Source organism: Oncorhynchus gorbuscha, linkage group LG15 (genome assembly GCF_021184085.1).
Source record: "Oncorhynchus gorbuscha isolate QuinsamMale2020 ecotype Even-year linkage group LG15, OgorEven_v1.0, whole genome shotgun sequence".
Classification (NCBI taxonomy): domain Eukaryota; kingdom Metazoa; phylum Chordata; class Actinopteri; order Salmoniformes; family Salmonidae; genus Oncorhynchus; species Oncorhynchus gorbuscha.
In genome coordinates, this window is record NC_060187.1 from 72,912,940 (window position 1) to 72,940,367 (window position 27,428).

Consider the following 27,428-nt stretch of genomic DNA (forward strand, 5'->3'; position numbering starts at 1 on the left):
TCTGTCTGCAAAGTAATTGGTGAACCAGGCAAGGCAGTCATCCGAAAAACCGAGGCTATTGAGTCTGCCGATAAGAATATGGTGATTGACAGAGTCGAAAGCCTTGGCGAGGTCGATGAAGACGGCTGCACAGTACTGTCTTTTATCAATGGCGGTTATGATATCGTTTAGTACCTTGAGTGTGGCTGAGGTGCACCCGTGACCGGCTCGGAAACCAGATTGCACAGCGGAGAAGGTACGGTGGGATTCGAGATGGTCAGTGACCTGTTTGTTGACTTGGCTTTCGAAGACCTTAGATAGGCAGGGTAGGATGGATATAGGTCTATAACAGTTTGGGTCCAGGGTGTCTCCCCCTTTGAAGAGGGGGATGACTGCGGCAGCTTTCCAATCCTTGGGGATCTCAGACGATATGAAAGAGAGGTTGAACAGGCTGGTAATAGGGGTTGCGACAATGGCGGCAGATAGTTTCAGAAATAGAGGGTCCAGATTGTCAAGCCCAGCTGATTTGTACGGGTCCAGGTTTTGCAGCTCTTTCAGAACATCTGCTATCTGGATTTGGGTAAAGGAGAACCTGGAGAGGCTTGGGCGAGGAGCTGCGGGGGGGGCGGAGCTGTTGGCCGAGGTTGGAGTAGCCAGGCGGAAGGCATGGCCAGCCATTGAGAAGTGCTTATTGAAGTTTTCGATAATCATGGATTTATCGGTGGAGACCGTGTTACCTAGCCTCAGTGCATTGGGCAGCTGGGAGGAGGTGCTCTTGTTCTCCATGGACTTCACAGTGTCCCAGAACTTTTTGGAGTTGGAGCAACAGGATGCAAACTTCTGCCTGAAGAAGCTGGCCTTAGCTTTCCTGACTGACTGCGTGTATTGGTTCCTGACTTCTCTGAACAGTTGCATATCACGGGGGCTATTCGATGCTATTGCAGTCCGCCACAGGATGTTTTTGTGCTGGTCGAGGGCAGTCAGGTCTGGAGTGAACCAAGGGCTGTATCTGTTCTTGGTTCTGCATTTTTTGAACGGAGCATGCTTATCTAAAATGGTGAGGAAGTTACTTTTAAAGAATGACCAGGCATCCTCAACTGACGGGATGAGGTCAATGTCCTTCCAGGATACCCAGGCCAGGTCGATTAGAAAGGCCTGCTCAGAGAAGTGTTTTAGGGAGCGTTTGACAGTGATGAGGGGTGGTCGTTTGACTGCGGCTCCGTGGCGGATACAGGCAATGAGGCAGTGATCGCTGAGATCCTGGTTGAGTTAGGGTTGTACCTGGTGGGTTCCTTGATGATTTGAGTGAGATTGAGGGCATCTAGCTAATAACTATCTCACTGTTACAAAAGCAACCATCAGAATTATGTCCAAAAAGCATCTGTGTCCTGGAGAAAGCTGTATAGAGTTTGTGTATGTGGTATTAATAATTAATATACAGTGTGTGTGTGTTTGTGTGTGTGTGTGTGTGTGTGTGTGTGTGTGTGTGTGTGTGTGTGTGTGTGTGTGTGTGTGTGTGTGTGTGTGTGTGTGTGTGTGTGTGTGTGTGTGTGTGTGTGTGTGTGTGTGTGTGTGTGTGTGTGTGTGTGTGTGTGTGTGTGTGTGTGTGTGTGTGTGTGTGTGTGTGTGTGTTTGTAGCATACCTTTGTGTGCTTGTGCGCCTTGCTTAAAGGTGAACTCTAATGAATAATGAATGTCTCTATTTTGCTGAGAATGAGTGAGCTCCTGTGACCTCTTGCTCTTTGGTTATGATGAATCTCTATCTCTCTTTCCCTCCTCCATCTCTTTCTCCTCACTCTCCATCCCTTTCTCCCTTTCACTCTTGCTTTCTCTCTCTCTTTTTCTGGCTCTCCTCCCTTCCTTCCTCCCTCTCTCGCTTCCGACCCCTCTCTCTTTCTCTCCTCCAGGCCCACTGGGATGGCTTGACTGGGCGGATCACTTTCAACAGAACCAACGGCTTGAGGACAGACTTTGACCTGGATGTGATTAGTCTGAAGGAGGACGGACTGGAGAAGGTACTAGGGGAGTGTGTGTGTGTTTGAGTGTGCATGTTTATAATACATGACCATGTGTGCATGTCTATGGAGGAGATAATTCATTAAAGAAAGCTTGCCAACACAGCAGATCCAAGCACCAACCCACACACACACACTCTCCTTACACACATGCTCCCCTGTGTGTGCCTCTCAGATGCTCCTGACCTCCTTGTCTCTCTCTGTGGCGTGTGTCTGCGCCTCCATGAATAATTTACTCGATTCATGAAAAAACCTTCATGAGCCCTCCAACCTCATGAAGACTGAATTAAACAGTTGATTTGCAATTACAAAGCAGCCATCTCTAAGGCCTCAGTAGTGGGCATCAGAGAGAGGAGCAGGGCTGTTGTGGCTGTAGTGGGTTGGTGCTGCAGAGCAGAGTGTCTGCTGAGATGAGAAGCCCTGTAGTGGTTAAGATAATAACACCGCCAGGATGAGAGGCCCCTGCAAGCTCGCCCCTCTCCTCCTCCTCCTCTTCTTGTTGCTTCCACCAACCCCTCCTTACACACTCACTCACATGCACACACACACACTCAGTACTCCACCTCTTCAGCCCAAGCATACATTCCCAGAATTCTCCAGCACCTTTAGGACACGGCTGACAGCAGGTTGAACTCTTAACTCTTAACCTGCGGGATGAGATATACGAGCTGATCTAGGATCAGGATCTGCCTCTAGCTCTCTGTGGAAGAGGAGTGTGTGTGTGTGTGTGTGTGTGTGTGTGTGTGTGTGTGTGTGTGTGTGTGTGTGTGTGTGTGTGTGTGTGTGTGTGTGTGTGTGTGTGTGTGTGTGTGTGTGTGTGTGTGTGTGTGTGTGTGTGTGTGTGTGTGTGTGTGTGTGTGTGTGTGTGTGTGTGTGTGTGTGTGTGTGTGTGTGCGTGTTTGTAATAACGCACCTCCCATCATATTTTCTCATACACATCTTTCTGTATGGAAGATATAACTGAAGTGCACTAAATGCTAATGTTTTTCTGTGTTTTTCCCCTCAGATTGGAACATGGGACCCTCCTAGTGGCTTGAACATGACAGACCACCAGAAAGGGAAGACATCCAATGTCACAGATTCCTTAGCCAACAGATCTCTAGTTGTCTCCACCATACTGGTAAGTACCATTCCGTCTTTGCTCTGTGGTGGACACGTATTGTCTTTTCATAGAGAACTTAAATTGCTGTACTAACTGTCAGCTGGGTGCTATAACAGAGTTCTACCATGTCTACATAAGTGATTATGAATGCCCAGAACTGCTCTAAGACTTAATTGACTCCTTGGAAAAGGTGCTATTCCTTTTTAGTTTTTAGGCCATTTTCTTTGAAAATTGATCCACTTGAATTTCTTAGGATGGTTGTCGGCCTGTGAGCGAATTGAATGAAAGTAGCCGAAAGTACACCACTTTTAAATTACCAGTCCACACTTCACTTCACTGCTGTGGAGAGGTCCCTTTCCAATTGGTTGAGAACAGTTTCAGGCAGGGCTAATTGGCTGATTGATTGTCCAATACGATTTCCTGGTTTAAGGCTCTCTCTCTCTCGCATTTTATTAGTCCCTCTATTGAGGAGTTGTTTCTCTACCCAGTGATGTTAAACCCAGACATTCAGGGGAAGTTAAAGAGTGCCATAGGATCTCTAATGCTTCTCTATGAGTCACACAGACCAACTCACAGCTGTACTTACTCAGGCTTCATCCAACCATCTTTGGCATTTTAGAAAAGCACTATAAACATCCTGTGTATCAACGATTTATACAAAAATCTTAGCTTCAATGATGAGTGTGTAATGATGGGGCGGTGAGTAGGAAGCAGGTGAAACGTTTTAATACGACAATAAAACCAAGAACACGACACTAACATAAGGCAGTATGCCGATACACAAGAACAATACCAACTGGTGAGTGAACATAGGAGAGTGACATATGAAGGTAATGGAGACCAGGTGTGAATCATCATGATACACAGGTGTGCGTAATGATGAATCCCAGAACCAGTGGTTAGTACTCTGGTGACGTTGTATGCCGGAGGGGAGGAGCAGACGTGCCAGGGCGTATCACTCCACATCCTGTGGTGTCTATCTGTTGGGGTGGAGTTGACTGAGTTGTAAAGAAAGTCTGCTCTGGTGCTGTAGGGATTCTGTAGGCCATCCCTCCTATCTCCTCCATCTGAAAACCATACCTGAAAACCATACCAGAGCTGAAAACCATACCAGAAAACCATACCAGAGCCCGCCACAATTGACTCATCATGACTAAACAGGAAGCTTCTAGAATCAAGAAAGTTAAGGCAATTTACGATCCTATTATTAAGAACCAGAGAGTAAAAATAACAATATCAACCAAATTGCGGTTTGTCATTATTTATCCCGTGCTGCGCTTGCCTTACCTCTCCCATGCATGCTGCCGCTGTGCTCTGATTGAATTGCTGTTATTAGTTAAGACTCTAAATGTCTGTAATTGGTGCATCAGGATTGAGTCATGGGGAGATCTCGGCTGGCTTTGAGGGGAGGAGAAAAGAGGGAGGGCTGACAATAATTGGGTTTGTTACATTTGATTGATGCACACTTTTATCCGACTTCTCTTCATTTTCTTCATGCCAGACTGAAGGATTACAAGCCCTCTTTAAAAGGTGGAGCTGTAATTAGTTTTCAATGCCTGAGAGATCTGAACTAATCAAAAGAGTTTTGGCCATTTTGTCAAGACCTCATATTGGTAATAGACTGGTAGTTAAATTGACAGTACTTCTAAGACCTCATACTGGTATTATACTGGTGGTTAATGTCACAGTATGCCCATGTGGTTGAAGAATTGAAGAAGTTGTAGTATTTCACAACTGGTTTACTGCAACTGCATGAATTAGATTACTTTTTAGCATTATCAAAACCTGTGGTTTGAATTGAAGAGGGCAGTCCATAAGCGCAGACAAAGGATATCTGGAAGGATTCTGTATGAAGGAATGGTCCAAGATCCCTCCAAATGTGTTCTCCAACTCTTTTACTTAATCTCTATTTCAGAGAGAGAGAGAGAGACAGAGAGAGAGAGAGAGAGAGAGAGAGAGAGAGAGAGAGAGAGAGAGAGAGAGAGAGAGAGAGAGAGAGAGAGAGAGAGAGAGAGAGAGAGAGAGAACTTCCATTGGCAATTTAAACATGAAAGTTAGACTTAATATGAATATGTTGTGCCCAGGTCTAGATCTGTGCTTCTAACCTTAGTGTTATCTTTGTGTTACACACGCTCCCACAAGCATTGCAAACAAGACTCACAGTATAATAATGATCGTGAATGAGACAGATGTGAAAAACTCAATAATTACCTCACACTGACAAATAACTAGTGTAAAGGTTCATTAAGCTAAATGACGGTATAATCAACCATAAGTAGCGAGTGCAACACTATATCCTGTTGATAACCTGTTCTACCCATCATCTGTCAAACACGTCTCTCTGGCTCTGCACACCTGCAATGGCTGGGGGATCAGCTATATATGCATTGTATTATAAGCTATTTTCCCCGTTCAAGCGGAATCAAGGCTCCAAGGGTAAGGAGTTGTTACTAATGTAACAGGTAATGGGAATCTAAAGAAAAGAATAGACAAATCAACCTTTCAAGCTTATTTACTTAATTTCTTTGTCTTTTCATACACTTCATGGCTCCTCTTTTGGTTTCTTTAGTCAAAGCACAGACACTCAAGTCGCTGAATTTCTTCACAAACCAACTTTGAAATCAAACTTGTTTCAAATATAGACTAGATGACCAAAATTATGTTGACACTCATTCCAAAATCATGGGCATTAATATGGAGTTGGACCCCCATTTGTTGCTATAGCAGCCTCCACTCTTCTGGGAAGGTTTTCCACTAGATGTTGGAACATTGCTGCAGGAACTTGCTTCCATTCAGCCACAAGAGCATTAGAGAGGTCGGGTGCTGATGTTGGGTCGATTTGGCCTGGCTCACAGTCTGCGTTCCAATTCATCACAAAGGTTTTCAATGGGGATAAGGAATTGTTATGCTGAAGCAGGAAAGGGCCTTCCCCAAACTGTTGCAACACAGAATCACAGAATCATCCAGAATGCCATGGGTCCCCAGATCGTCAAAAGCTTCTACAGCTGCACCATCGAGAGCAACCTGACCGGTTGCATCACCGCCTGGTATAGTAACTGCTCGGCATCTGACCGTTAGGTGCTACAGATGGTAGTACGGCCCAGTACGTCACTGGGGCCAAGTTTCCTACCATTCAGGACCTATATACTAGGCGGTGTCAGAGGAAATCCCCAAAATTGTCAAAGACTCCAGTCACCGAAGTCATTAGAATGTTTTCTCTGCTACCTTACGGTAGCGGAGCGCCAAGTCTAGAACCAAAAGCTCCTTAAACATCTTCTACCCCCAAGCCATATGACAGCTGAACAATTAATCAAATGCCCACCAGATTATTTACATTGACCCTCCCCATTCGTTTTTATACTGTTGCTACTCGCTGTTAATTGTCTATGCATAGTCACTTCACCCCTACCTACATGTACAAATTACTTCGACTGACCTGTACCCACATTGACTCCTGTATATAGCCTCGTTATTGTGTTACTTTTTATAATTTTTTACTTTAGTTTATTTGGTAAATTAACTAACTATTGAACTGCACTGTTGGTTAAGGACTTGTAAGTAAGCATGTTGTATTCGACGCATGTGACAAGTAAAGTTTGATTTGATTGTATAGTGTAGTGTTAAGATTTCCCTTCAACTGCCTAGCCCAAACAATGAAAAACAGCCCCAGACCATTATTCCTCCTCCACCAAACTTTACAGTTGGCACTATGCATCTGGCCAGGTACCGTTCTCCGGACATCTGTTAAACTCAGACTTGTCCGTCGGTCTGCCAGATGGTGAAGCGTAATTCATCACTCCAGAGAATGCCTTTCCACTTGTCCAGAGTCCAATGGTGGTGAGCTTAACAACACTCCAGCCGATGCTTGGCATTGCGCATGATGATGTTAGGCTTGTGTGCGGTTGCTCGGCCATGGAAACCCATTTCTTGAAGCTCCCGATGAACGGTTCTTGTGCTGATGTTCTTTCCAGAAGCAGTTTGGATCTCGGTAGTGAGTGTTGCAATCGAGGACAGACATTTTTTATGCGCAATGTGTTTCAGCATTCGGCAGTCCTGTGAGCTTCTGTGGCCTTCCACTTCGCAGCTGAGCCATTGTTGCTCCTAAACATTTCCACTTCACAATAACAGCACTTACAGTTGACAATGGCTGCTCGAGGAGGGCAGGAATTAGTCAAACTGACTTGTTGGAGAGGTAACATCCCATGACGGTACACATTGAAAGTCACTGAGCTCTACAGTAAGGCCATTCTACTGTGAATGTTTGTCTATGGAGATCGCATGGCTGTGTGCTCGATTTCATACACCTGTTGCTGAAATAGCCGAATCCACTAATTTGAAGGGGTGTCCACATACTTTTGTATAAATATGTAATTTTCATAAATAGGCTTTTTGTAGTATTAGTTGATTATTTTAAAGTTGTACATCATCCTTTCTAGTTTGACCACTTCTAACTATAAGTGTCCAACTTTGGTTTGGCAGTAGTCCTATGTGTACCATGACTCCACATCACACGTGTGAGATTTTGCTACGGATAAGGTTGCACTATGCTCTTTTTCACTTTAGAAATGGTGCAGCTGATGTGAAAAGGCTTCTTCTCTGACACATTACATACATACAACACGAAGAATCACACCCTGGAACCAATCGTAGTAGTGCTCACCAACAGATCACACCTCTTATAGCCTTGTTTCCCTTGTTGGAAGGGCTCATCTCTACCAATAGGTATTTAGTATGCCAGACATAAAGAACTTTTAATTGAAACAGAATTTGATGTTGACTTTTATTTACTATAGTTGCGGGATATATGAGTCGCTGATCGGGTTGAATTAAAAGGTACAAATCCACACACGCTCTGTCGGGCTCCCTGAGGATCAGTGGAGCCGAGAGGAGAGAGAGAGAGAGAGAGAGAGAGAGAGAGAGAGAGAGAGAGAGAGAGAGAGAGAGAGAGAGAGAGAGAGAGAGAGAGAGAGAGAGAGAGAGAGAGAGAGAGAGAGAGAGAGAGAGAGAGAGAGAGAGAGAGAGAGAGAATGAATCAGTTTTCATTATATAATATACCCTTTTCCCCATATAGCGGAATCAGATTTTTCACAGTGCTTATCAAGGCCCCAAGGATAAGGAGTCGTTACTAAGGTAACAGGTAAAGGGGATCTAAATAAATTAATAGACCAGTCAACTTTTCAATGTCTTCATACACTCTTCATGGCTTTTAAAGGTACATACATTCAAGCAACTATTTATCTTCACTAATTGACTTTGAAATCAGAATTATGTCAAATATATTTCATAAACAGCATATTGTAAGTCGCTTACCAATTTGTAAGTCGCTCTGGATAAGAGCGTCTGCTAAATGACTTAAATGTTAATGTAAATGTAAATATTGGTTGTATTATTTGGGTATTTCAGAATTGTTCATCACTATTTCTAGTTTGACCATTTCAGAATCTTCGAGTTAAACTTTGATTAAACAGTGAGCCTATGGGAAGTCTTCCATGAGTCTACATGACACGTAGAGAGCACTGAGTGGGCTCTCTTTGCTCTTGGCGGTAGCCTCGTAGCATACTGGTCCAATCATTATAAAGCTAAAATAAATGCTCGAATGAGTCAGCATCATTGGGACACATTATTTTCATTGGGTCACATATTACATTTTAGAAGAATCAAGGTGATTTAGCATTCAAGGGTGAGTGACTCTCCAGATCAGCAGTATAAATAAAGAAGTACTTTAATAAGCTTCGCGATACAGTGATAGCTAGCTAGCCTGTTTAGATTTTCTTGCCTCCCCCACTGTTTGAAATGAAAGATGCTTCTAGTTCTCCATCTGCGGGGGATCACAACACGAGACAGGATCAGGAGGTGGCATGCCAGACCTTCCACATGTAGCAGGTCACGAGCGTGTAGCTAGCGTGTAACGTTGTCAGACACTTCCTGTGGTTCTGACCTCAGCCCCCCCCCCACACACACACACACAAAGCGTGCCTGCACAAACACATGCGCACGCAGGCACACATACACAGACACTGTGTTTATATGATTAATTGGGATTAAAGCGCTGTTATCCGCTCATAATTCAATTTCCAGGGAAGAACATTTCCACAGAATGTATTCAGGACCACATTGAAAATAACAAGTGCTGTATAATACTTTCATTTGTTGTCCAGACAGACAGGCAGACAGACAAACAGACAGACAGACAGACAGACAGACAGACAGACAGACAGACAGACAGACAGACAGACAGACAGACAGACAGACAGACAGACAGACAGACAGACAGACAGACAGACAGACAGACAGACAGACAGACAGACAGACAGACAGACAGACAGACAGACAGACAGACAGACAGACAGACTAATAAAACAGTGTTAGGTGTTAATGGCCCACTGCCTGTTTATGATAATTACACTCTTTCACAGTTGACAGAAGGTGAGAGGTTATACGCTGCTAACGGGCTGACAATAGCTACATTGTGCTCATTGTGCTAGATAATACATATTCCAATGAAAAACATGGCAGCACTGAGAAAGAGGTCTATTCAGAGAGAGGAGATTACAGTTTATGTCTAACAGTGGGAGGGGGGCTCAAGGCCTGTCCACGTCCATTACAAACGACTCAATTAGCATACTGGAGCATTCATGTATGTTACAATTGATGTCCTCATGGGTGAATGATTTACATTGGTAATTATTGTTGACTATCTTTGTTGTATGAGAGGATGTGGATCTGCCTTCTTAACAGAACCACAACAGAGGGCCACCATTGTTCCTGTTCCCAAAAAAGCTCTGAGCTAAACGACTATCGCCACGTAGCACTCACTTCCGTCATCATGGAGTCCTTTGAGAGACTAGTCAAGGATCATATCACCTCCACCCTACCTTACACCCTAGACCCACTCCAATTTGCTTACCGCCCCAATAGGTCCACAGACGATGCAATCACAATCACACTGCCCTAACCCATCTGGACAAGAGGAATAACTATGTAAGAATGCTGTTCATTGAGAATGCTGTTCACCCTCCAAACTCGTTAAGCTCGAGTTTCTGGGTCTCGACCCCGCCCTGTGCAACTGTGTCCTGGACTTACTGACGGGACGCCACCAGGTGGTGAGGGTAGGAAGCAACTCCACCCCGCTGATCCTCAACACTGGGGCCCCACAAGGGTGCGTTCTCAGCCCTCTCCTGTACTCCCTGTTTACCCATGACTGTGTGAACATGCACGCCTCCAACTCAATCATCAAGTTTGCAGACGACACTACAGTAGTAGGCTTGATTACCAACAACGACAAGACGGCCTAGAGGGAGGAGGTGATGGCCCTCGGAGTGTGGTGTCAGGAAAATAACCTCACACTCAACGTCAGCAAAACAAAGGAGATGATCGTGGACTTCAGGACACCGCAGAGGGAGCACCCCCCTATCCACATCGACGGGACAGTAGTGGAGAAGGTTGAAAATGTTAAGTTCCTCGGCGTACACATCACGGACAAACTGAATTGGTCCACCCACACAGACAGCATGGTGAAGAAGGCGCAACAGCACCTCTTCAACCTCCGGAGGCTGAAGAAATTTGGCAAATAAATTCAATAAAAATCCTACAACTATGATCTTCTCTTTTTTTTCTTTCTCATTTTGTCTGTCATAGTTGAAGTGTACCTATGATGAAAATTACAGGCCTCTCTCATCTTTTTAAGTGGGAGAACTTGCACAATTGGTGGCTGACTAAATACTTTTTTGCCCCAATGTATATACTGTACTCTATACCATCTACTGCATCTTGCCTATGCCGTTCGGCCATCGCTCATCCATATATTTATATGTGCATATTCTTATTCATTCCTTTACACTTGTGTGTAAAAGGTAGTTGTTATGGAACAAGATTACTTGTTAGATATTACTGCATGGTCGGAACTAGAAGCACAAGCATTTCGCTACACTTGCATTAACTTCTGCTAACCATGTGTATGTGACCAATAACATTTGATTTGATTTGAACCTTTTACTGCAGTGGGCTAAATCAGGGTCACTCAGAGTGTTTCTTGGTAGTCTTAAACAAACCTACTTTGAATCGAAAGTATACATCTCACACACATGGTTATGGGCTTAAAAAAAGAAACCTGTACCATGTCACTTATAGAGTTGAAATGTATAATTGTTTTTGTTTGCGTCCCAATAATAGACGTTAAGTACATCACAGAAGACATGAAATGTAACAAAACTGTTTGACATAGAAACACCAGATTTCCGGCTGTCAAAAAAAATATATATATATACCCTACAGTGTAAAAGTTTGGGGTTGCTTAGAAATGTCCTTGTTTTTGAAAGAAAAACAAAACTTTTGTCCATTAAAATAACATCAAATTAATCAGAGATACAGTGTAGACATTGTTAATGTTGTAAATGACTATTGTAGCTGGAAACGGCTGATTTTGTATGGAATATCTACATAGGAGTACAGAGGCCCATTATCAGCAACCATCACTCCTGTGTTCCAATGGCACATTGTGTTAGCTCATCCAAGTTTATAATTTTAAAAGGCTAACTGATCATTAGAAAACCCTTTTGCAATTATATTAACACAGCCGAAAACTGGCCTTCTTTAGACTAGTTGAGTATCTGGAGCAGCCTTCATTTCTCAGAACAAGAATAGATTGACGAGTTTCAGAAGAAAGTTATTTGTTTCTGGCCATTTTGAGCCTGTAAACGTAAACGAACCCACAAATGCTGATGTTTTTTTATGTGCCTTTCTTTCAACAACAAGGACATTTATAAGTGACCCAACCTTTTGAACAGTAGTGTATAACTTAATAACATTCCACAAGAGGCCACTAGTCATTTGACTGCATGAAAGGGCTACAGCAGGGTGTCATGCAGGTGAAAGAGGACCCAAAAGCGACTTGGCGAAAACAGAGTCTTTAATCCAGTAAAGTAAATACAATCAAAAAACACAACTTTCACTCGAAATGACGAGGACAAACTGGTGACTCGATCTTGAACAGCAGGTGAACAGCAGGTTGCCTCGGGAAGGCACTTGAACCAAACAGACTCAGACACCTGCTCACCACGCAGCATCTGAGGAAAACACGACACGACAGGGCGATACACAAACACAGCACGGTGAATTCTAGACAAGGAACCGACAGGGCAGAAACGAATAACAAGGAGAGAAATAGGGACTCTAATCAGGGAAAAGGATCGGGAACAGGTGTGGGAAGACTAAATGATTGATTAGGGGAATAGGAACAGCTGGGAGCAGGAACGGAACGATAGAGAGAAGAGAGAGCGGGAGAGTGAGAGAGGGAGGGGGGGAGAGAGAGGGATAGAAAGAGGGAAAGAACCTAATAAGACCAGCAGAGGGAAACGAATAGAAGGAAGCACAGGGACAAGACAAGATAATAAATGACAAAACATGACAGTACCCCCCACTCACCGAGCGCCTCCTGGCGCACTCGAGGAGGAATCCTGGCGGCAACGGAGGAAATCATCAATGAGTGAACGGTCCAGCACGTCCCGAGACGGAACCCAACTCCTCTCCTCAGGACCGTAACCCTCCCAATCCACTAAGTATTGGTGACCCCGTCCCGAGAACGCATGTCCATGATCTTATGTACCTTGTAAATAGGTGCGCTCGACAAGGACGGGAGGGGGAGGGAAGACGAACGGGAGTGCGAAGAAAGGGCTTGACACAGGAGACATGGAAGACAGGATGGACGCGACGAAGATGTCGCGGAAGAAGCAGTCGCACAGCGACAGGATTGACGACCTGGGAGACACGGAACGGACCAATGAACCGCGGAGTCAACTTACGAGAAGCTGTCGTAAGAGGAAGGTTGCGAGTGGAAAGCCACACTCTCTGGCCGCAACAATACCTTGGACTCTTAATCTTGCGTTTATTGGCGGCTCTCACAGTCTGTGCCCTGTAACGGCAAAGTGCAGACCTCACCCTCCTCCAGGTGCGCTCACAACGTTGGACAAACGCTTGAGCGGAGGGAACGCTGGACTCGGCAAGCTGGGATGAGAACAGAGGAGGCTGGTAACCCAGACTACTCTGAAACAGAGATAACCCGGTAGCAGACGAAGGAAGCGAATTGTGAGCGTATTCTGCCCAGGGGAGCTGTTCTGCCCAAGACGCAGGGTTTCTGAAAGAAAGGCTGCGTAGTATGCGACCAATCGTCTGATTGGCCCTCTCTGCTTGACCGTTAGACTGGGGATGAAACCCGGAAGAGAGACTGACGGACGCACCAATCAAACGACAGAACTCCCTCCAAAACTGTGACGTGAATTGCGGGCCTCTGTCTGAAACGGCGTCTAACGGGAGGCCATGAATTCTGAATACATTCTCGATAATGATTTGTGCCATCTCCTTAGCGGAAGGAAGTTTAGCGAGGGAATGAAATGTGCCGCCTTAGAGAACCTATCGACAACCGTAAGAATCACAGTCTTCCCCGCAGACAAAGGCAGACCGGTAATGAAGTCTAGGGCGATGTGAGACCATGGTCGAGAAGGAATGGGGAGCGGTCTGAGACGACCGGCAGGAGGAGAGTTACCCGACTTAGTCTGCGCGCAGTCCGAACAAGCAGCCACGAAACGGCGCGTGTCACGCTCCTGAGTCGGCCACCAAAAGCGCTGGCGAATAGACGCAAGAGTGCCTCGAACACCGGGATGACCAGCTAACTTGGCAGAGTGAGCCCACTGAAGAACAGCCAGACGAGTGGAAACAGGAACGAAAAGGAGGTTACTAGGACAAGCGCGCGGCGACGCAGTGTGCGTGAGTGCTTGCTTAACCTGTCTTTCAATTCCCCAGACTGTTAACCCGACAACACGCCCATAAGGAAGAATCCCCTCGGGATCAGTAGAAGCCACAGAAGAACTAAACAGACGGGATAAGGCATCAGGCTTGGTGTTCTTGCTACCCGGACGGTAAGAAATCACAAACTCGAAACGAGCGAAAAACAACGCCCAACGAGCTTGACGGGCATTAAGTCGTTTGGCAGAACGGATGTACTCAAGGTTCTTATGGTCTGTCCAAACGACAAAAGGAACGGTCGCCCCCTCCAACCACTGTCGCCATTCGCCTAGGGCTAAGCGGATGGCGAGCAGTTCACGGTTACCCACATCATAGTTGCGCTCAGATGGCGACAGGCGATGAGAAAAATAAGCGCAAGGATGAACCTTATCGTCAGACTGGAAGCGCTGGGATAGAATGGCTCCCACGCCTACCTCTGAAGCGTCAACCTCGACAATGAATTGTCTAGTGACGTCAGGAGTAACGAGGATAGGAGCGGACGTAAAACGTTCTTTTAGAAGATCAAAAGCTCCCTGGGCGGAACCGGACCACTTAAAACACGTCTTGACAGAAGTAAGAGCTGTGAGAGGGGCAGCAACTTGACCGAAATTACGAATGAAACGCCGATAGAAATTAGCGAAACCTAAAAAGCGCTGCAACTCGACACGTGACCTTGGAACGGGCCAATCACTGACAGCTTGGACCTTAGCGGAATCCATCTGAATGCCTTCAGCGGAAATAACGGAACCGAGAAAAGTAACGGAGGAGACATGAAAAGAGCACTTCTCAGCCTTTACGTAGAGACAATTCTCTAAAAGGCGCTGTAGAACACGTCGAACGTGCTGAACATGAATCTCGAGTGACGGAGAAAAAATCAGGATATCGTCAAGATAGACAAAAACAAAGATGTTCAGCATGTCTCTCAGAACATCATTAACTAATGCCTGAAAAACAGCTGGCGCATTGGCGAGACCGAACGGCAGAACCCGGTACTCAAAATGCCCTAACGGAGTGTTAAACGCCGTTTTCCACTCGTCCCCCCTCTCTGATGCGCACGAGATGGTAAGCGTTACGAAGGTCCAACTTAGTAAAGCACCTGGCTCCCTGCAGAATCTCGAAGGCTGATGACATAAGGGGAAGCGGATAACGATTCTTAACCGTTATGTCATTCAGCCCTCGATAATCCACGCAGGGGCGCAGAGTACCGTCCTTCTTTTTAACAAAAAGAACCCCGCCCCGGCCGGAGAGGAAGAAGGCACTATGGTACCGGCGTCAAGAGACACAGACAAATAATCCTCGAGAGCCTTACGTTCGGGAGCCGACAGAGAGTATAGTCTACCCCGAGGAGGAGTGGTCCCCGGAAGGAGATCAATACTACAATCATACGACCGGTGAGGAGGAAGGGAGTTGGCTCGGGACCGACTGAAGACCGTGCGCAGATCATGATATTCCTCCGGCACTCCTGTCAAATCGCCAGGTTCCTCCTGAGAAGTAGGGACAGAAGAAACGGGAGGGATGGCAGACATTAAACACTTCACATGACAAGAAACGTTCCAGGATAGGATAGAATTACTAGACCAATTAATAGAAGGATTATGACATACTAGCCAGGGATGACCCAAAACAACAGGTGTAAACGGTGAACGGAAAATCAAAAAAGAAATAGTCTCACTGTGGTTACCAGATACTGTGAGGGTTAAAGGTAGTGTCTCAAATCTGATACTGGGAAGATGACTACCATCTAAGGCGAACATGGGCGTAGGCTTCTCTAACTCTCTGAAAGGAATGTCATGTTTCCGAACCCATGCTTCGTCCATGAAACAACCCTCAGCCCCAGAGTCTATCAAGGCACTACATGTAGCACCCGAACCGGTCCAGCGTAGATGGACCGACAAAGTAGTACAGGATTTTGATGGAGAGACTTGAGTAGTTGCGCTCACCTGTAGCCCTCCGCTTACAGATGAGCTCTGGCTTTTACTGGACATGAATTAACAAAATGTCCAGCAACTCCGCAATAGAGGCACAGGCGGTTGGTGATCCTCCGTTCCCTCTCCTTAGTCGAGATGCGAATCCCTCCCAGCTGCATGGGCTCAGTCTCTGAGCCAGAGGAGGGAGATGGTTGCGATGCGGAGCAGGGAAACACCGTTGATGCGAGCTCTCTTCCACGAGCCCGGTGACGAAGATCTACCCGTCGTTCTATGCGGATGGCGAGAGCAATCAAAGAGTCCACATCTGAAGGAACCTCCCGGGAGAGAATCTGATCCTTAACCACTGCGTGGAGTCCCTCCAGAAAACGAGCGAGCAGCGCCGGCTCGTTCCACTCACTAGAGGCAGCAAGAGTGCGAAACTCAATAGAATAATCCGTTATGGACCGTTCACCTTGGCATAAGGAAGCCAGGGCCCTAGAAGCCTCCCTACCAAAAACTGAACGGTCAAAAACCCGAATCATCTCCTCTTTAAAGTTCTGGAACTTGTTAGAGCAATCAGCCCTTGCCTCCCAGATAGCTGTGCCCCATTCTCGAGCCCGGCCAGTAAGGAGTGAAATGACGTAAGCAACCCGAGCTCTCTCTAGAGTATGTGTTGGGTTGGAGAGAGAACACAATCTCACACTGCGTGAGAAAGGAGCGGCACTCAGTGGGCTGCCCGGAGTAGCAAGGTGGGTTATTAACCCTAGGTTCTGGAGGCTCGGCAGGCCAGGAAGTAACAGGTGGCACGAGACGTAGACTCTGGAACTGTCCAGAGAGGTCGGAAACCTGAGCGGCCAGGTTCTCCACGGCATGGCGAGCAGCAGACAATTCCTGCTCGTGTCTGCCGAGCATGACTCCTTGGATCTCGACGGCAGTGTAACGAGCGTCTGAAGTCGCTGGGTCCATTCCTTGGTCGGTTCCTTCTGTCATGCAGGTGAAAGAGGACCCAAAAGCGACTTGGCGAAAACAGAGTCTTTAATCCAGTAAAGTAAATACAATCAAAAAACACAACTTTCACTCGAAATGACGAGGACAAACTGGTGACTCGATCTTGAACAGCAGGTGAACAGCAGGTTGCCTCGGGAAGGCACTTGAACCAAACAGACTCAGACACCTGCTCACCACGCAGCATCTGAGGAAAACACGACACGACAGGGCGATACACAAACACAGCACGGTGAATTCTAGACAAGGAACCGACAGGGCAGAAACGAATAACAAGGAGAGAAATAGGGACTCTAATCAGGGAAAAGGATCGGGAACAGGTGTGGGAAGACTAAATGATTGATTAGGGGAATAGGAACAGCTGGGAGCAGGAACGGAACGATAGAGAGAAGAGAGAGCGGGAGAGTGAGAGAGGGAGGGGGAGAGAGAGGGATAGAAAGAGGGAAAGAACCTAATAAGACCAGCAGAGGGAAACGAATAGAAGGAAGCACAGGGACAAGACAAGATAATAAATGACAAAACATGACAGCAGGGTATTTACTTTAAACGTAAAATGTTTAGTTCTCTGTTCGGTTTATAGTATCTTTATAGAAGCTTTTCAGTCACCTTTGTCAGTGCCCCCCCCCTCTCTCTCTCTCTCTCTCTCTCTCTCTCTCTCTCTCTCTCTCTCTCTCTCTCTCTCTCTCTCTCTCGTCTAGATGTTCTTAATTGGTTTACTAAATCTTTCCTCCTTTCAAATACTGCACATACTTTCTGAGTGCACTGCACAGAGGCCGTGTCCGCTTCAAAGTTAAACTTCAGGTGGCTTTGCCAGACTTCCCATCATGCATCACACCTTTATGCCCTTGAACACCCTCTTGTTTTTAGCTGGCTCCTCACCACTCCTCTGACTAGGTTACAAACAGAGAGCGGAGGAGGGAGGAGAGCTGCTGATAAGGTCTATAGATAGATAGAGAGGGTGGGAATGTTTAAGAGGACCAATACAGGAGACAGGAGAGGAAGATAGTGAGGAAGACAGAAAGTGATGGAGGGAGAGGAAGAGAGGGGGAGAACGAGAGAGAAAGAGATCTCTTTGAGTTGGATAGCAGATCATTGGGCTTGTCGGCTATATTATTGATCCCTTTCAATTCCCTGACTGAAGATTGTTGTAGTGGTCAGAGAATAATCTCACCAAACCAAAGCAATCAGTTATATCACTCGGCATGTACAGTGCATTCAGAGAGTATTAAGACCCATTGACTTTTTCAACATTTTGTTACGTTACAGACTTATTCTAAAATTGATTCAATTGTTTATTTTTTTAATCATCAATCTACACCAATACCCCATAATGACAAAGCAAAACTGTTTATTTTTGTATTTTTCCAAATAAATTCAGAGGCACTGAGTTTGAAGGTAGACCTTGAAATACATCCACAGCTACACCTCCAGTTGATTAAAATGTTGTCAATTAGCCTATCAGAAGCTTCTAAAGCCATGACATAATTTTCTGGAATTTTCCAAGCTGTTTAAAGGCACAGTCAACTTAGTGTATGTAAACATCTGACCCACTGGATTTGTGATACAGTGAATTATAAATTAAAGCATATGTCTGTTAACAATTGCTGGAAAAAGTACTTGTATCATGCACTAAGTAGATGTCCTAACCGACTTGACAAAACTATAGTTTGTTGACAAGAAATCAATTGAGTGGTTGAAAAATGAGTTTTACTGACTCCAACCTCCAAACTTCTGACTTCAACTGTAAGTAACAATACTTCAAAGTTATACTTAAGTAGTTTTCTTTTGTATCTGTACTTGACTTTATTATTTATATTCTTGACAAGTTTAACTTTTGCTTCACTATATTCCTAAAGAAAATAATACTCGTTACATTTTGAATGCTTAGCAGGACAGGAAAAAAAACTATTCACACACTTATCGAGAGACCATTCCTGGGAATCCAACGCTTCTGATTTAGTGGCCTCATTAAACACAAAATCTTAATTTGTAAATGATGTCTGCGTGTTGTAGTGTGCCCTTGGCTATCCGTAAATAATACAATAAATAAATAAATTGTGCTGCCTGGTTTGCATAATAAAAGCTATTTTAAATGATTTATACTTCTACCTTTGATACTGATGTTTATTTTTGAAGTTACATTTACTTTTGATACTTAAATATATTTAAAACCAAATACTTTTCGACTTTTACTCAAGTAGTATTTTACTGGGTGACTTTTACTTTTTCTTGAGTCATTTTCTAAAATAAAGTATCTTTACTTTTACTCAAGTATGACATTTGGGTATTTTTACACCAATGACCAATAGATGCTACTACATGTGTTAGCATCTCCTTGTTCTCATCAAATCTCTGAGCCAGTAAAATGTGTGAAAGCTGGTTGAGATCTGACATGATTTTGTTTGTATCGTGGCATGCCACAATTACATGGTAAACAACACCTGTTTGATAATATATTCTCTGCCTGATTTTACTGAGAGAGATGACGGTAGAGGGGAGAGAGATGGGGGTAGATGGGAGAGAGGGATGGAAAGAGAGAGATGAGAGATATATATACAGTGCCTTGTGAAAGTATTTTGCTTCAAACATAAAGATATAAAACTGTATTTTTTTGTGAAAAATCAACAACAAGTGGGACACAATCATGAAGTGGAACAACATTTATTGGATATTTCAACCTTTTTTAACATATCAAAAACTGAAAAAGTGGACGTGCAAAATTATTCAGCCCCTTTACTTTCAGTGCAGCAAACTCAGTGAGGATCTCTGAATGATCCAATGTTGACCTAAATGACTAATGATGATAAATACAATCCACCTGTGTGTAATCAAGTCTCCGTATAAATGCACCTGCACTGTGATAGTCTCAGAGGTCCGTTAAAAGCGCAGAGAGCATCATGAAGAACAAGGAACACACCAGGCAGGTCCGAGATATTGTTGTGAAGAAGTTTAAAGCCGGATTTGGATACAAAACAATTTCCCAAGCTTTAAACATCCCAAGGAGCACTGTGCAAGTGATAATATGGAAATGGAAGGAGTATCAGACCACTGCAAATCTACCAACACCTGGCCGTCCCTCTAAACTTTCAGCTCATACAAGGAGAAGACTGATCAGAGATGCAGCCAAGAGGCCCATGATCACTCTGGATGAACTGCAGAGATCTACAGCTGAGGTGGAAGACTCTGTCCATAGGACAACAATCAGTCGTATATTGCACAAATCTGGCCTTTATGGAAGAGTGGCAAGAAGAAAGCCATTTCTTAAAGATATCCATAAAAAGTGTTGTTTAAAGTTTGCCACAAGCCACCTGGTAGACACATCAAACATGTGGAAGATGGTGCTCTTGTCAGATGAAACCAAAATTGAACTTTTTGGCAACAATGCAAAACGTTATGTTTGGCGTAAAAGCAACACAGCTCATCACCCTGAACACACCATCCCCACTGTCAAACATGGTGGTGGCAACATCATGGTTCAGGCCTGCTTTTCTTCAGCAGGGACAGGGAAGATGGTTAAAATTGATGGGAAGGTGGATGGAGCCAAATACAGGACCATTCTGGAAGAAAACCTGATGGAGTCTGCAAAAGACCTGAGACTGGGATGGAGATTTGTCTTCCAACAAGACAATGATCCAAAACATAAAGCAAAATCTACAATGGAATGGTTCAAAAATAAACATATCCAGGTGTTAGAATGGCCAAGTCAAAGTCCAGACCTGAATACAATCGAGAATCTGTGGAAAGAACTGAAAACTGCTGTTCACAAATGCTCTCCATCCAACCTCACTGAGCTCGAGCTGTTTTGCAAGGAGGAATGGGAAAAAATTTCAGTCTCTCGATGTGCAAAACTGATAGAGACATACCCCAAGCGACTTACAGCTGTAATCGCAGCAAAAGGTGGCGCTACAAAGTATTAACTTAAGGGGGCTGAATAATTTTGCACACCCAATTTTTCAGTTTTTGATTTGTTAAACAAGTTTGAAATATCTAATAAATGTCGTTCCACTTCATGATTGTGTCCCACTTGTTGTTGATTCTTCACAAAAAATACAGTTTTATATATTTTTGTTTGAAGCCTGAAATGTGGCAAAAGGTCGCAAAGTTCAAGGGGGCCGAATACTTTCGCAAGGCACTGTATATATATTGGAGAAAGCAAGAAAGAGGGTGAGTGGGGTAGATAAAAAGAGAGAGAGTGAGAGGCAGCGGACGAGAAAGGGAGGGGAAGAGAGGGAAGAGGAAGACAGGATACAGAGCGTGAAAGAGGACATTAGTAATCTCCCCAGCTGTTCGTACTAACAAAGAGGATGTGCTGGCTCCTGTTCTTTTGTGTCAGTTTATCAGCATCTCTGATCTTATTTACAAAGCATCTGGTGGTCTGAGAGCCAGGGACAGGGACAGACCCCCAGCCAGCATGTTCAGCCTTAGAGGAGAGGAGGGGAGGACCGAGTCAGAGATATGGAGGATTATCTCTTATTATGGTCATGCTTCCATCACTCCATTCACCTTGTATCACATTTCTGAGACTGCATGCCAATACTCCACAGACACACACACAACCACACACACGCACACAACCACACACCCTCCTGGTTTTAGCAGCAGTGGTCCTTCTCCCTCTGTTCCCCTCCCTCTCTCCTGTAGCCAGTGTGTGTCCAGGCACGTCAGGCTCAAAGCCTATCTCACACATCAAGCACACTCACAGAAAGGCCTTATCAGAGTGGAAAAGATACTTACCTCCAGAGACTGATCCAGTGTTCGTCCACCCCTGTCCTCTCTCCAACCTAACAGGTGGAGCCCTATGTGATGTTCAAGAAGTCAGACAAGCCCCTTTACGGTAACGACCGCTTTGAGGGTTACTGCATCGACCTGCTGAGGGAGCTGGCTAGCATCCTGGGGTTCACCTACGAGTTGCGTCTGGTGGAGGACGGCCGCTACGGGGCCCAGGACGAGACCACGGGCCAGTGGAACGGCATGGTCAAGGAGCTGATCGACCACGTGAGTCTGGACCTACCTCACTACTCGGAAATTTTCTATGTAAATTATTCAAGTTTAATTAATAAGGTGGTAAAGAGCTAGAGGCCGTGGGAGGGAATGTATTTTGTCGGAAGTGTGTGTGACAAGGGTTTGTATAGTTGTATTTTTTATGACAAACATGTTTTTGGCTTAGAGAGAGAGGGAGAGAGACAATGAGAAAGAAAAAGGGAGAGAGAGAGGTAGAGAGGTGAGAGAGGTAGAGAGGTATAGAGCGGTAGAGAGGTATAGAGCGGTAGAGAGGTTGAGCGGTAGAGAGGTTGAGCGGTAGAGAGGTATAGAGCGGTAGAGAGGTTGAGCGGTAGAGAGGTATAGAGTGGTAGAGCGGTAGAGAGGTTGAGCGGTAGAGAGGTATAGAGTGGTAGAGCGGTAGAGAGGTTGAGCGGTAGAGAGGTATAGAGCGGTAGAGAGGTTGAGCGGTAGAGAGGTATAGAGCGGTAGAGAGGTTGAGCGGTAGAGAGGTATAGAGCGGTAGAGAGGTTGAGCGGTAGAGAGGTATAGAGCGGTAGAGAGGTATAGAGTGGTAGAGAGCGGTAGAGAGGTTGAGCGGTAGAGAGGTATAGAGCGGTAGAGAGGTTGAGCGGTAGAGAGGTATAGAGCGGTAGAGAGGTTGAGCGGTAGAGAGGTTGAGCGGTAGAGAGGTTGAGCGGTAGAGAGGTGGAGCGGTAGAGAGGTATAGAGCGGTAGAGAGGTAGAGAGGTAGAGAGGTAGAGAGGTAGAGAGGTATAGAGCAGTAGAGAGGTATAGAGCGGTAGTGAATTAGAGAGACAGAGAGGCAGAGAGACAGAGAGGCAGAGCGGTAGAGAGGTAGAGAGGTAGAGCGGTAGAGCGGTAGAGAGGTATAGAGCGGTAGTGAATTAGAGAGACAGAGAGGCAGAGAGACAGAGAGGCAGAGCGGTAGAGAGGTAGAGAGGTAGAGAGGTAGAGCGGTAGAGCGGTAGAGCGGTAGAGAGGTAGAGAGGTAGAGAGGTGGAGCGGTAGAGCGGTAGAGAGGTGGAGCGGTAGAGAGGCAGAGCGGTAGAGAGGTAGAGAGGTAGAGCGGTAGAGAGGTAGAGCGGTAGAGAGGTAGAGAGGTAGAGAGGTAGAGAGGTAGAGAGGTAGAGAGGTAGAGAGGTAGAGAGGTAGAGAGGTGAGATAGGTAGAGCAGTAGAGAATTAGAGCTGTAGAGCGGCAGAGAGGCAGAGAGGCAGAGAGGCAGAGAGGCAGAGAGGCAGAGAGGCGGAGCGGTAGAGCGGTGGAGCGGTAGAGAGGTAGAGAGGTAGAGAGTAGAGCGGTAGAGAGGTAGAGCGGTAGAGAGGTAGAGAGGTGAGATAGATAGAGAGGTGGTGAGGTGGAGAGGTAGAGAGGTAGAGCGGTAGAGAGGTAGAGCGGTAGAGAGGTAGAGCGGTAGAGCGGTAGAGAGGTAGAGAGGTAGAGAGGTAGAGAGGTAGAGAGGTAGAGAGGTAGAGCGGTAGAGAGGTGAGATAGGTGAGAGAGGTGAGAGAGGTAGAGCGGTAGAGTGGTAGAGAGTTAGAGAGGTATAGCGGTAGAGAGGTAGAGAGGTAGAGCTGTAGAGCGGTCGAGAGGTAGAGGTGAGATAGGTAGAGAGGTGAGATAGGTAGAGCGGTAGAGAGGTGAGATAGGTAGAGCGGTAGAGAGGTAGAGAGGTGAGATAGGTGGAGCGGTAGAGAGTTGAGAGAGGTAGAGCGGTAGAGAGGTAGAGCGGTAGAGAGGTAGAGCGGTAGAGCGGTAGAGAGGTATAGAGCGGTAGAGTGGTAGAGAGGTATAGAGCGGTAGAGAGGTATAGAGCGGTAGAGAGGTATAGAGTGGTAGAGAGGTATAGAGCGGTAGAGCGGTAGAGAGGTAGAGCGGTAGAGAGGTTGAGCGGTAGAGAGGTATAGAGCGGTAGAGAGGTATAGAGCGGTAGAGAGGTATAGAGCGGTAGAGAGGTATAGAGAGGTTGAGCGGTAGAGAGGTATAGAGCGGTAGAGAGGTAGAGCGGTAGAGAGGTTGAGCGGTAGAGAGGTATAGAGCGGTAGAGAGGTATAGAGCGGTAGAGAGGTATAGAGCGGTAGAGAGGTAGAGAGGTATAGAGCAGTAGAGAGGTATAGAGCAGTAGAGAGGTATAGAGCGGTAGTGAATTAGAGAGGCAGAGAGGCAGAGCGGTAGAGAGGCAGAGCGGTAGAGAGGCAGAGCGGTAGAGTGGTAGAGAGGCGGAGCGGTAGAGAGGCAGAGCGGTAGAGAGGTAGAGAGGTAGAGAGGTAGAGAGGTAGAGAGGTAGAGAGGTAGAGAGGTGGAGCGGTAGAGAGGTGAGATAGGTAGAGAGGCAGAGAGGTAGAGCGGTGGAGCGGTAGAGAGAGGTAGAGCGGTAGAGAGGTAGAGAGGTGAGATAGGTAGAGCAGTAGAGAATTAGAGCTGTAGAGCGGCAGAGAGGCAGAGAGGCAGAGAGGCAGAGAGGCAGAGAGGCAGAGCGGCGGAGCGGTAGAGCGGTAGAGAGGTAGAGGTAGAGAGTAGAGCGGTAGAGAGGTAGAGCGGTAGAGAGGTAGAGAGGTGAGATAGATAGAGAGGTGGTGAGGTGGAGAGGTGGTGAGGTGGAGAGGTAGAGAGGTAGAGCGGTAGAGAGGTAGAGCGATAGAGAGGTAGAGCGGTAGAGAGGTAGAGCGGTGAGATAGGTAGAGCAGTAGAGAATTAGAGCTGTAGAGCGGCAGAGAGGCAGAGAGGCAGAGAGGCAGTGCGGTAGAGAGGCAGAGAGGTAGAGAGGTAGAGAGGTAGAGAGGTAGAGAGGTGAGATAGGTAGAGAGGTGAGATAGGTAGAGAGGTGAGATAGGTAGAGAGGTGGTGAGGTAGAGAGGTAGAGAGGTAGAGAGGTAGAGAGGTAGAGAGGTAGAGAGGTGGAGAGGTAGAGCGGTAGAGAGGTAGAGAGGTAGAGAGGTAGAGAGGTAGAGAGGTAGAGAGGTGGTGAGGTGGAGAGGTGGTGAGGTGGAGAGGTAGAGAGGTAGAGAGGTAGAGAGGTAGAGAGGTAGTGAGGTAGAGCGGTAGAGCGGTAGAGAGTAGAGAGGTAGAGAGGTAGAGAGTAGAGCGGTAGAGAGGTAGAGAGGTAGAGAGTAGAGCGGTAGAGAGGTAGAGTGGTAGAGAGATGAGATAGGTAGAGCGGTAGAGAGGTGGTGAGGGTGGTGAGGTGGAGAGGTGGAGAGGTGAGAGAGGTGAGAGCGGTAGAGAGGTAGAGAGGTAGAGAGGTAGAGAGGTAGAGAGGTAGAGAGGTAGAGAGGTAGAGAGGTGGTGAGGTGGAGCGGTAGAGAGTAGAGAGGTGAGAGAGGTAGAGAGGTGAGATAGGTAGAGCGGTGAGAGTGGTAGAGAGGTGAGAGTGGTAGAGAGGTGAGAGAGGTAGAGAGGTGAGAGAGGTAGAGAGGTGGAGCGGTAGAGAGGTGAGATAGGTAGAGAGGTAGAGAGGTAGAGAGGTGAGAGAGGTAGAGAGGTGGAGCGGTAGAGAGGTTAGATAGGTAGAGAGGTAGAGAGGTAGAGAGGTAGAGAGGTGAGAGAGGTAGAGAGGTAGAGAGGTAGAGAGGTGAGAGTGGTAGAGAGGTGGAGAGGTAGAGAGGTGAGAGGTAGAGAGGTGGAGCGGTAGAGAGATGAGATAGGTAGAGCGGTGAGAGAGGTAGAGAGGTGAGAGTGGTAGAGAGGTGAGATAGGTAGAGAGGTGAGAGAGGTAGAGAGGTGGAGAGTAGTAGAGGTGAGATAGGTAGAGAGGTAGAGAGGTAGAGAGGTGAGAGAGAGGTAGAGAGGTGGAGTGGTAGAGGTGAGGTTAGATAGGTAGAGAGGTAGAGAGGTAGAGAGGTAGAGAGGTGGAGTGGTAGAGAGGTTAGATAGGTAGAGAGGTGAGAGAGGTAGAGAGGTGAGAGAGAGAGGTGAGAGAGGTAGAGAGGTAGAGAGGTAGAGAGGTGAGAGTGGTAGAGAGGTGGAGAGGTAGAGAGGTGAGAGGTAGAGAGGTAGAGAGGTGGAGCGGTAGAGAGGTTAGATAGGTAGAGAGGTAGAGAGGTAGAGAGGTAGAGAGGTGAGAGAGGTAGAGAGGTAGAGAGGTAGAGAGGTGAGAGTGGTAGAGAGGTTAGATAGGTAGATAGGTAGAGAGGTAGAGAGGTAGAGAGGTAGAGAGGTGAGAGTGGTAGAGAGGTGGAGAGGTAGAGAGGTGAGAGGTAGAGAGGTGGAGCGGTAGAGAGGTGAGATAGGTAGAGAGGTGAGAGAGGTAGAGAGGTGAGAGAGGTAGAGAGGTGAGAGAGGTAGAGAGGTGAGATAGGTAGAGAGGTGAGAGTGGTAGAGAGGTGAGATAGGTAGAGAGGTGAGATAGGTAGAGAGGTGAGAGTGGTAGAGAGGTGAGATAGGTAGAGAGGTGAGATAGGTAGAGAGGTGAGAGAGGTAGAGAGGTGAGATAGGTAGAGAGGTGAGATAGGTAGAGAGGTGAGAGAGGTAGAGAGGTGAGAGAGGTAGAGAGGTGAGAGAGGTAGAGAGGTGAGAGAGGTAGAGAGGTGAGAGAGGTAGAGAGGTGAGAGAGGTAGAGAGGTGGAGCGGTAGAGAGGTGGAGCGGTAGAGAGGTGAGAGTGGTAGAGAGGTGAGAGTGGTAGAGAGGTGAGATAGGTAGAGAGGTGAGAGTGGTAGAGAGGTGAGATAGGTAGAGAGGTGAGAGTGGTGGTAGAGAGGTGAGATAGGTAGAGAGGTGAGAGTGGTAGAGAGGTGAGAGTGGTAGAGAGGTGAGAGTGGTAGAGGTGGGAGGTGAGAGTAGGTAGAGAGGTGAGATAGGTAGAGAGGTGAGATAGGTAGAGAGGTGAGATAGGTAGAGAGGTGAGATAGGTAGAGAGGTGAGATAGGTAGAGAGGTGAGATAGGTAGAGAGGTGAGATAGGTAGAGAGGTGAGATAGGTAGAGAGGTGAGATAGGTAGAGAGGTGAGATAGGTAGAGAGGTGAGATAGGTAGAGAGGTGAGATAGGTAGAGAGGTGAGATAGGTAGAGAGGTGAGATAGGTAGAGAGGTGAGAGTGGTAGAGAGGTGAGAGTGGTAGAGAGGTGAGAGTGGTAGAGAGGTGAGATAGGTAGAGAGGTGAGATAGGTAGAGAGGTGAGATAGGTAGAGAGGTGAGATAGGTAGAGAGGTGAGAGTGGTAGAGAGGTGAGAGTGGTAGAGAGGTGAGAGTGGTAGAGAGGTGAGATAGGTAGAGAGGTGAGATAGGTAGAGAGGTGAGATAGGTAGAGCGGTCGAGAGGTAGAGCGGTCGAGAGGTAGAGAGGTATAGCGGTAGAGAGGTATAGCGGTAGAGAGGTAGAGAGGTATAGCGGTAGAGAGGTAGAGAGGTATAGCGGTCGAGAGGTAGAGAGGTGAGAGAGGTGAGAGAGGTAGAGAGGTAGAGAGGTAGAGCGGTAGAGAGGTGGAGCGGTAGAGAGGTAGAGAGGTAGAGAGGTATAGAGCAGTAGAGCGGTAGAGAGGCAGAGCGGTAGAGAGGTAGAAAGGTAGAGAGGTATAGACCGGTATAGAGGTAGAGCGGTATAGAGCGGTAGAGAGGTATAGAGCGGTAGAGAGGTAGAGAGGTTAGAGAGGTAGAAAGGTAGAAAGGTAGAAAGGTAGAGAGGTGGAGCGGTAGAGAGGTG

At 46.5% G+C, this 27,428-nt stretch overlaps 1 protein-coding gene across 2 annotated transcripts in view; it reads left to right on the forward strand.

Annotated features, from left to right (window-relative positions):
• LOC123997959 (glutamate receptor ionotropic, kainate 2-like) overlaps positions 1 to 27,428 on the forward strand; it is a 277,808-nt gene that overhangs the window by 162,197 nt on the left and 88,183 nt on the right. For both annotated transcript variants that reach the window (XM_046302713.1, XM_046302711.1), the window contains exons 9-11: positions 1,887 to 1,994; positions 3,001 to 3,114; positions 21,576 to 21,782. In XM_046302713.1, coding sequence (XP_046158669.1) covers positions 1,887 to 1,994; positions 3,001 to 3,114; positions 21,576 to 21,782 — 429 coding nt within the window. The remainder of the gene's footprint in view (positions 1 to 1,886; positions 1,995 to 3,000; positions 3,115 to 21,575; positions 21,783 to 27,428) is intronic.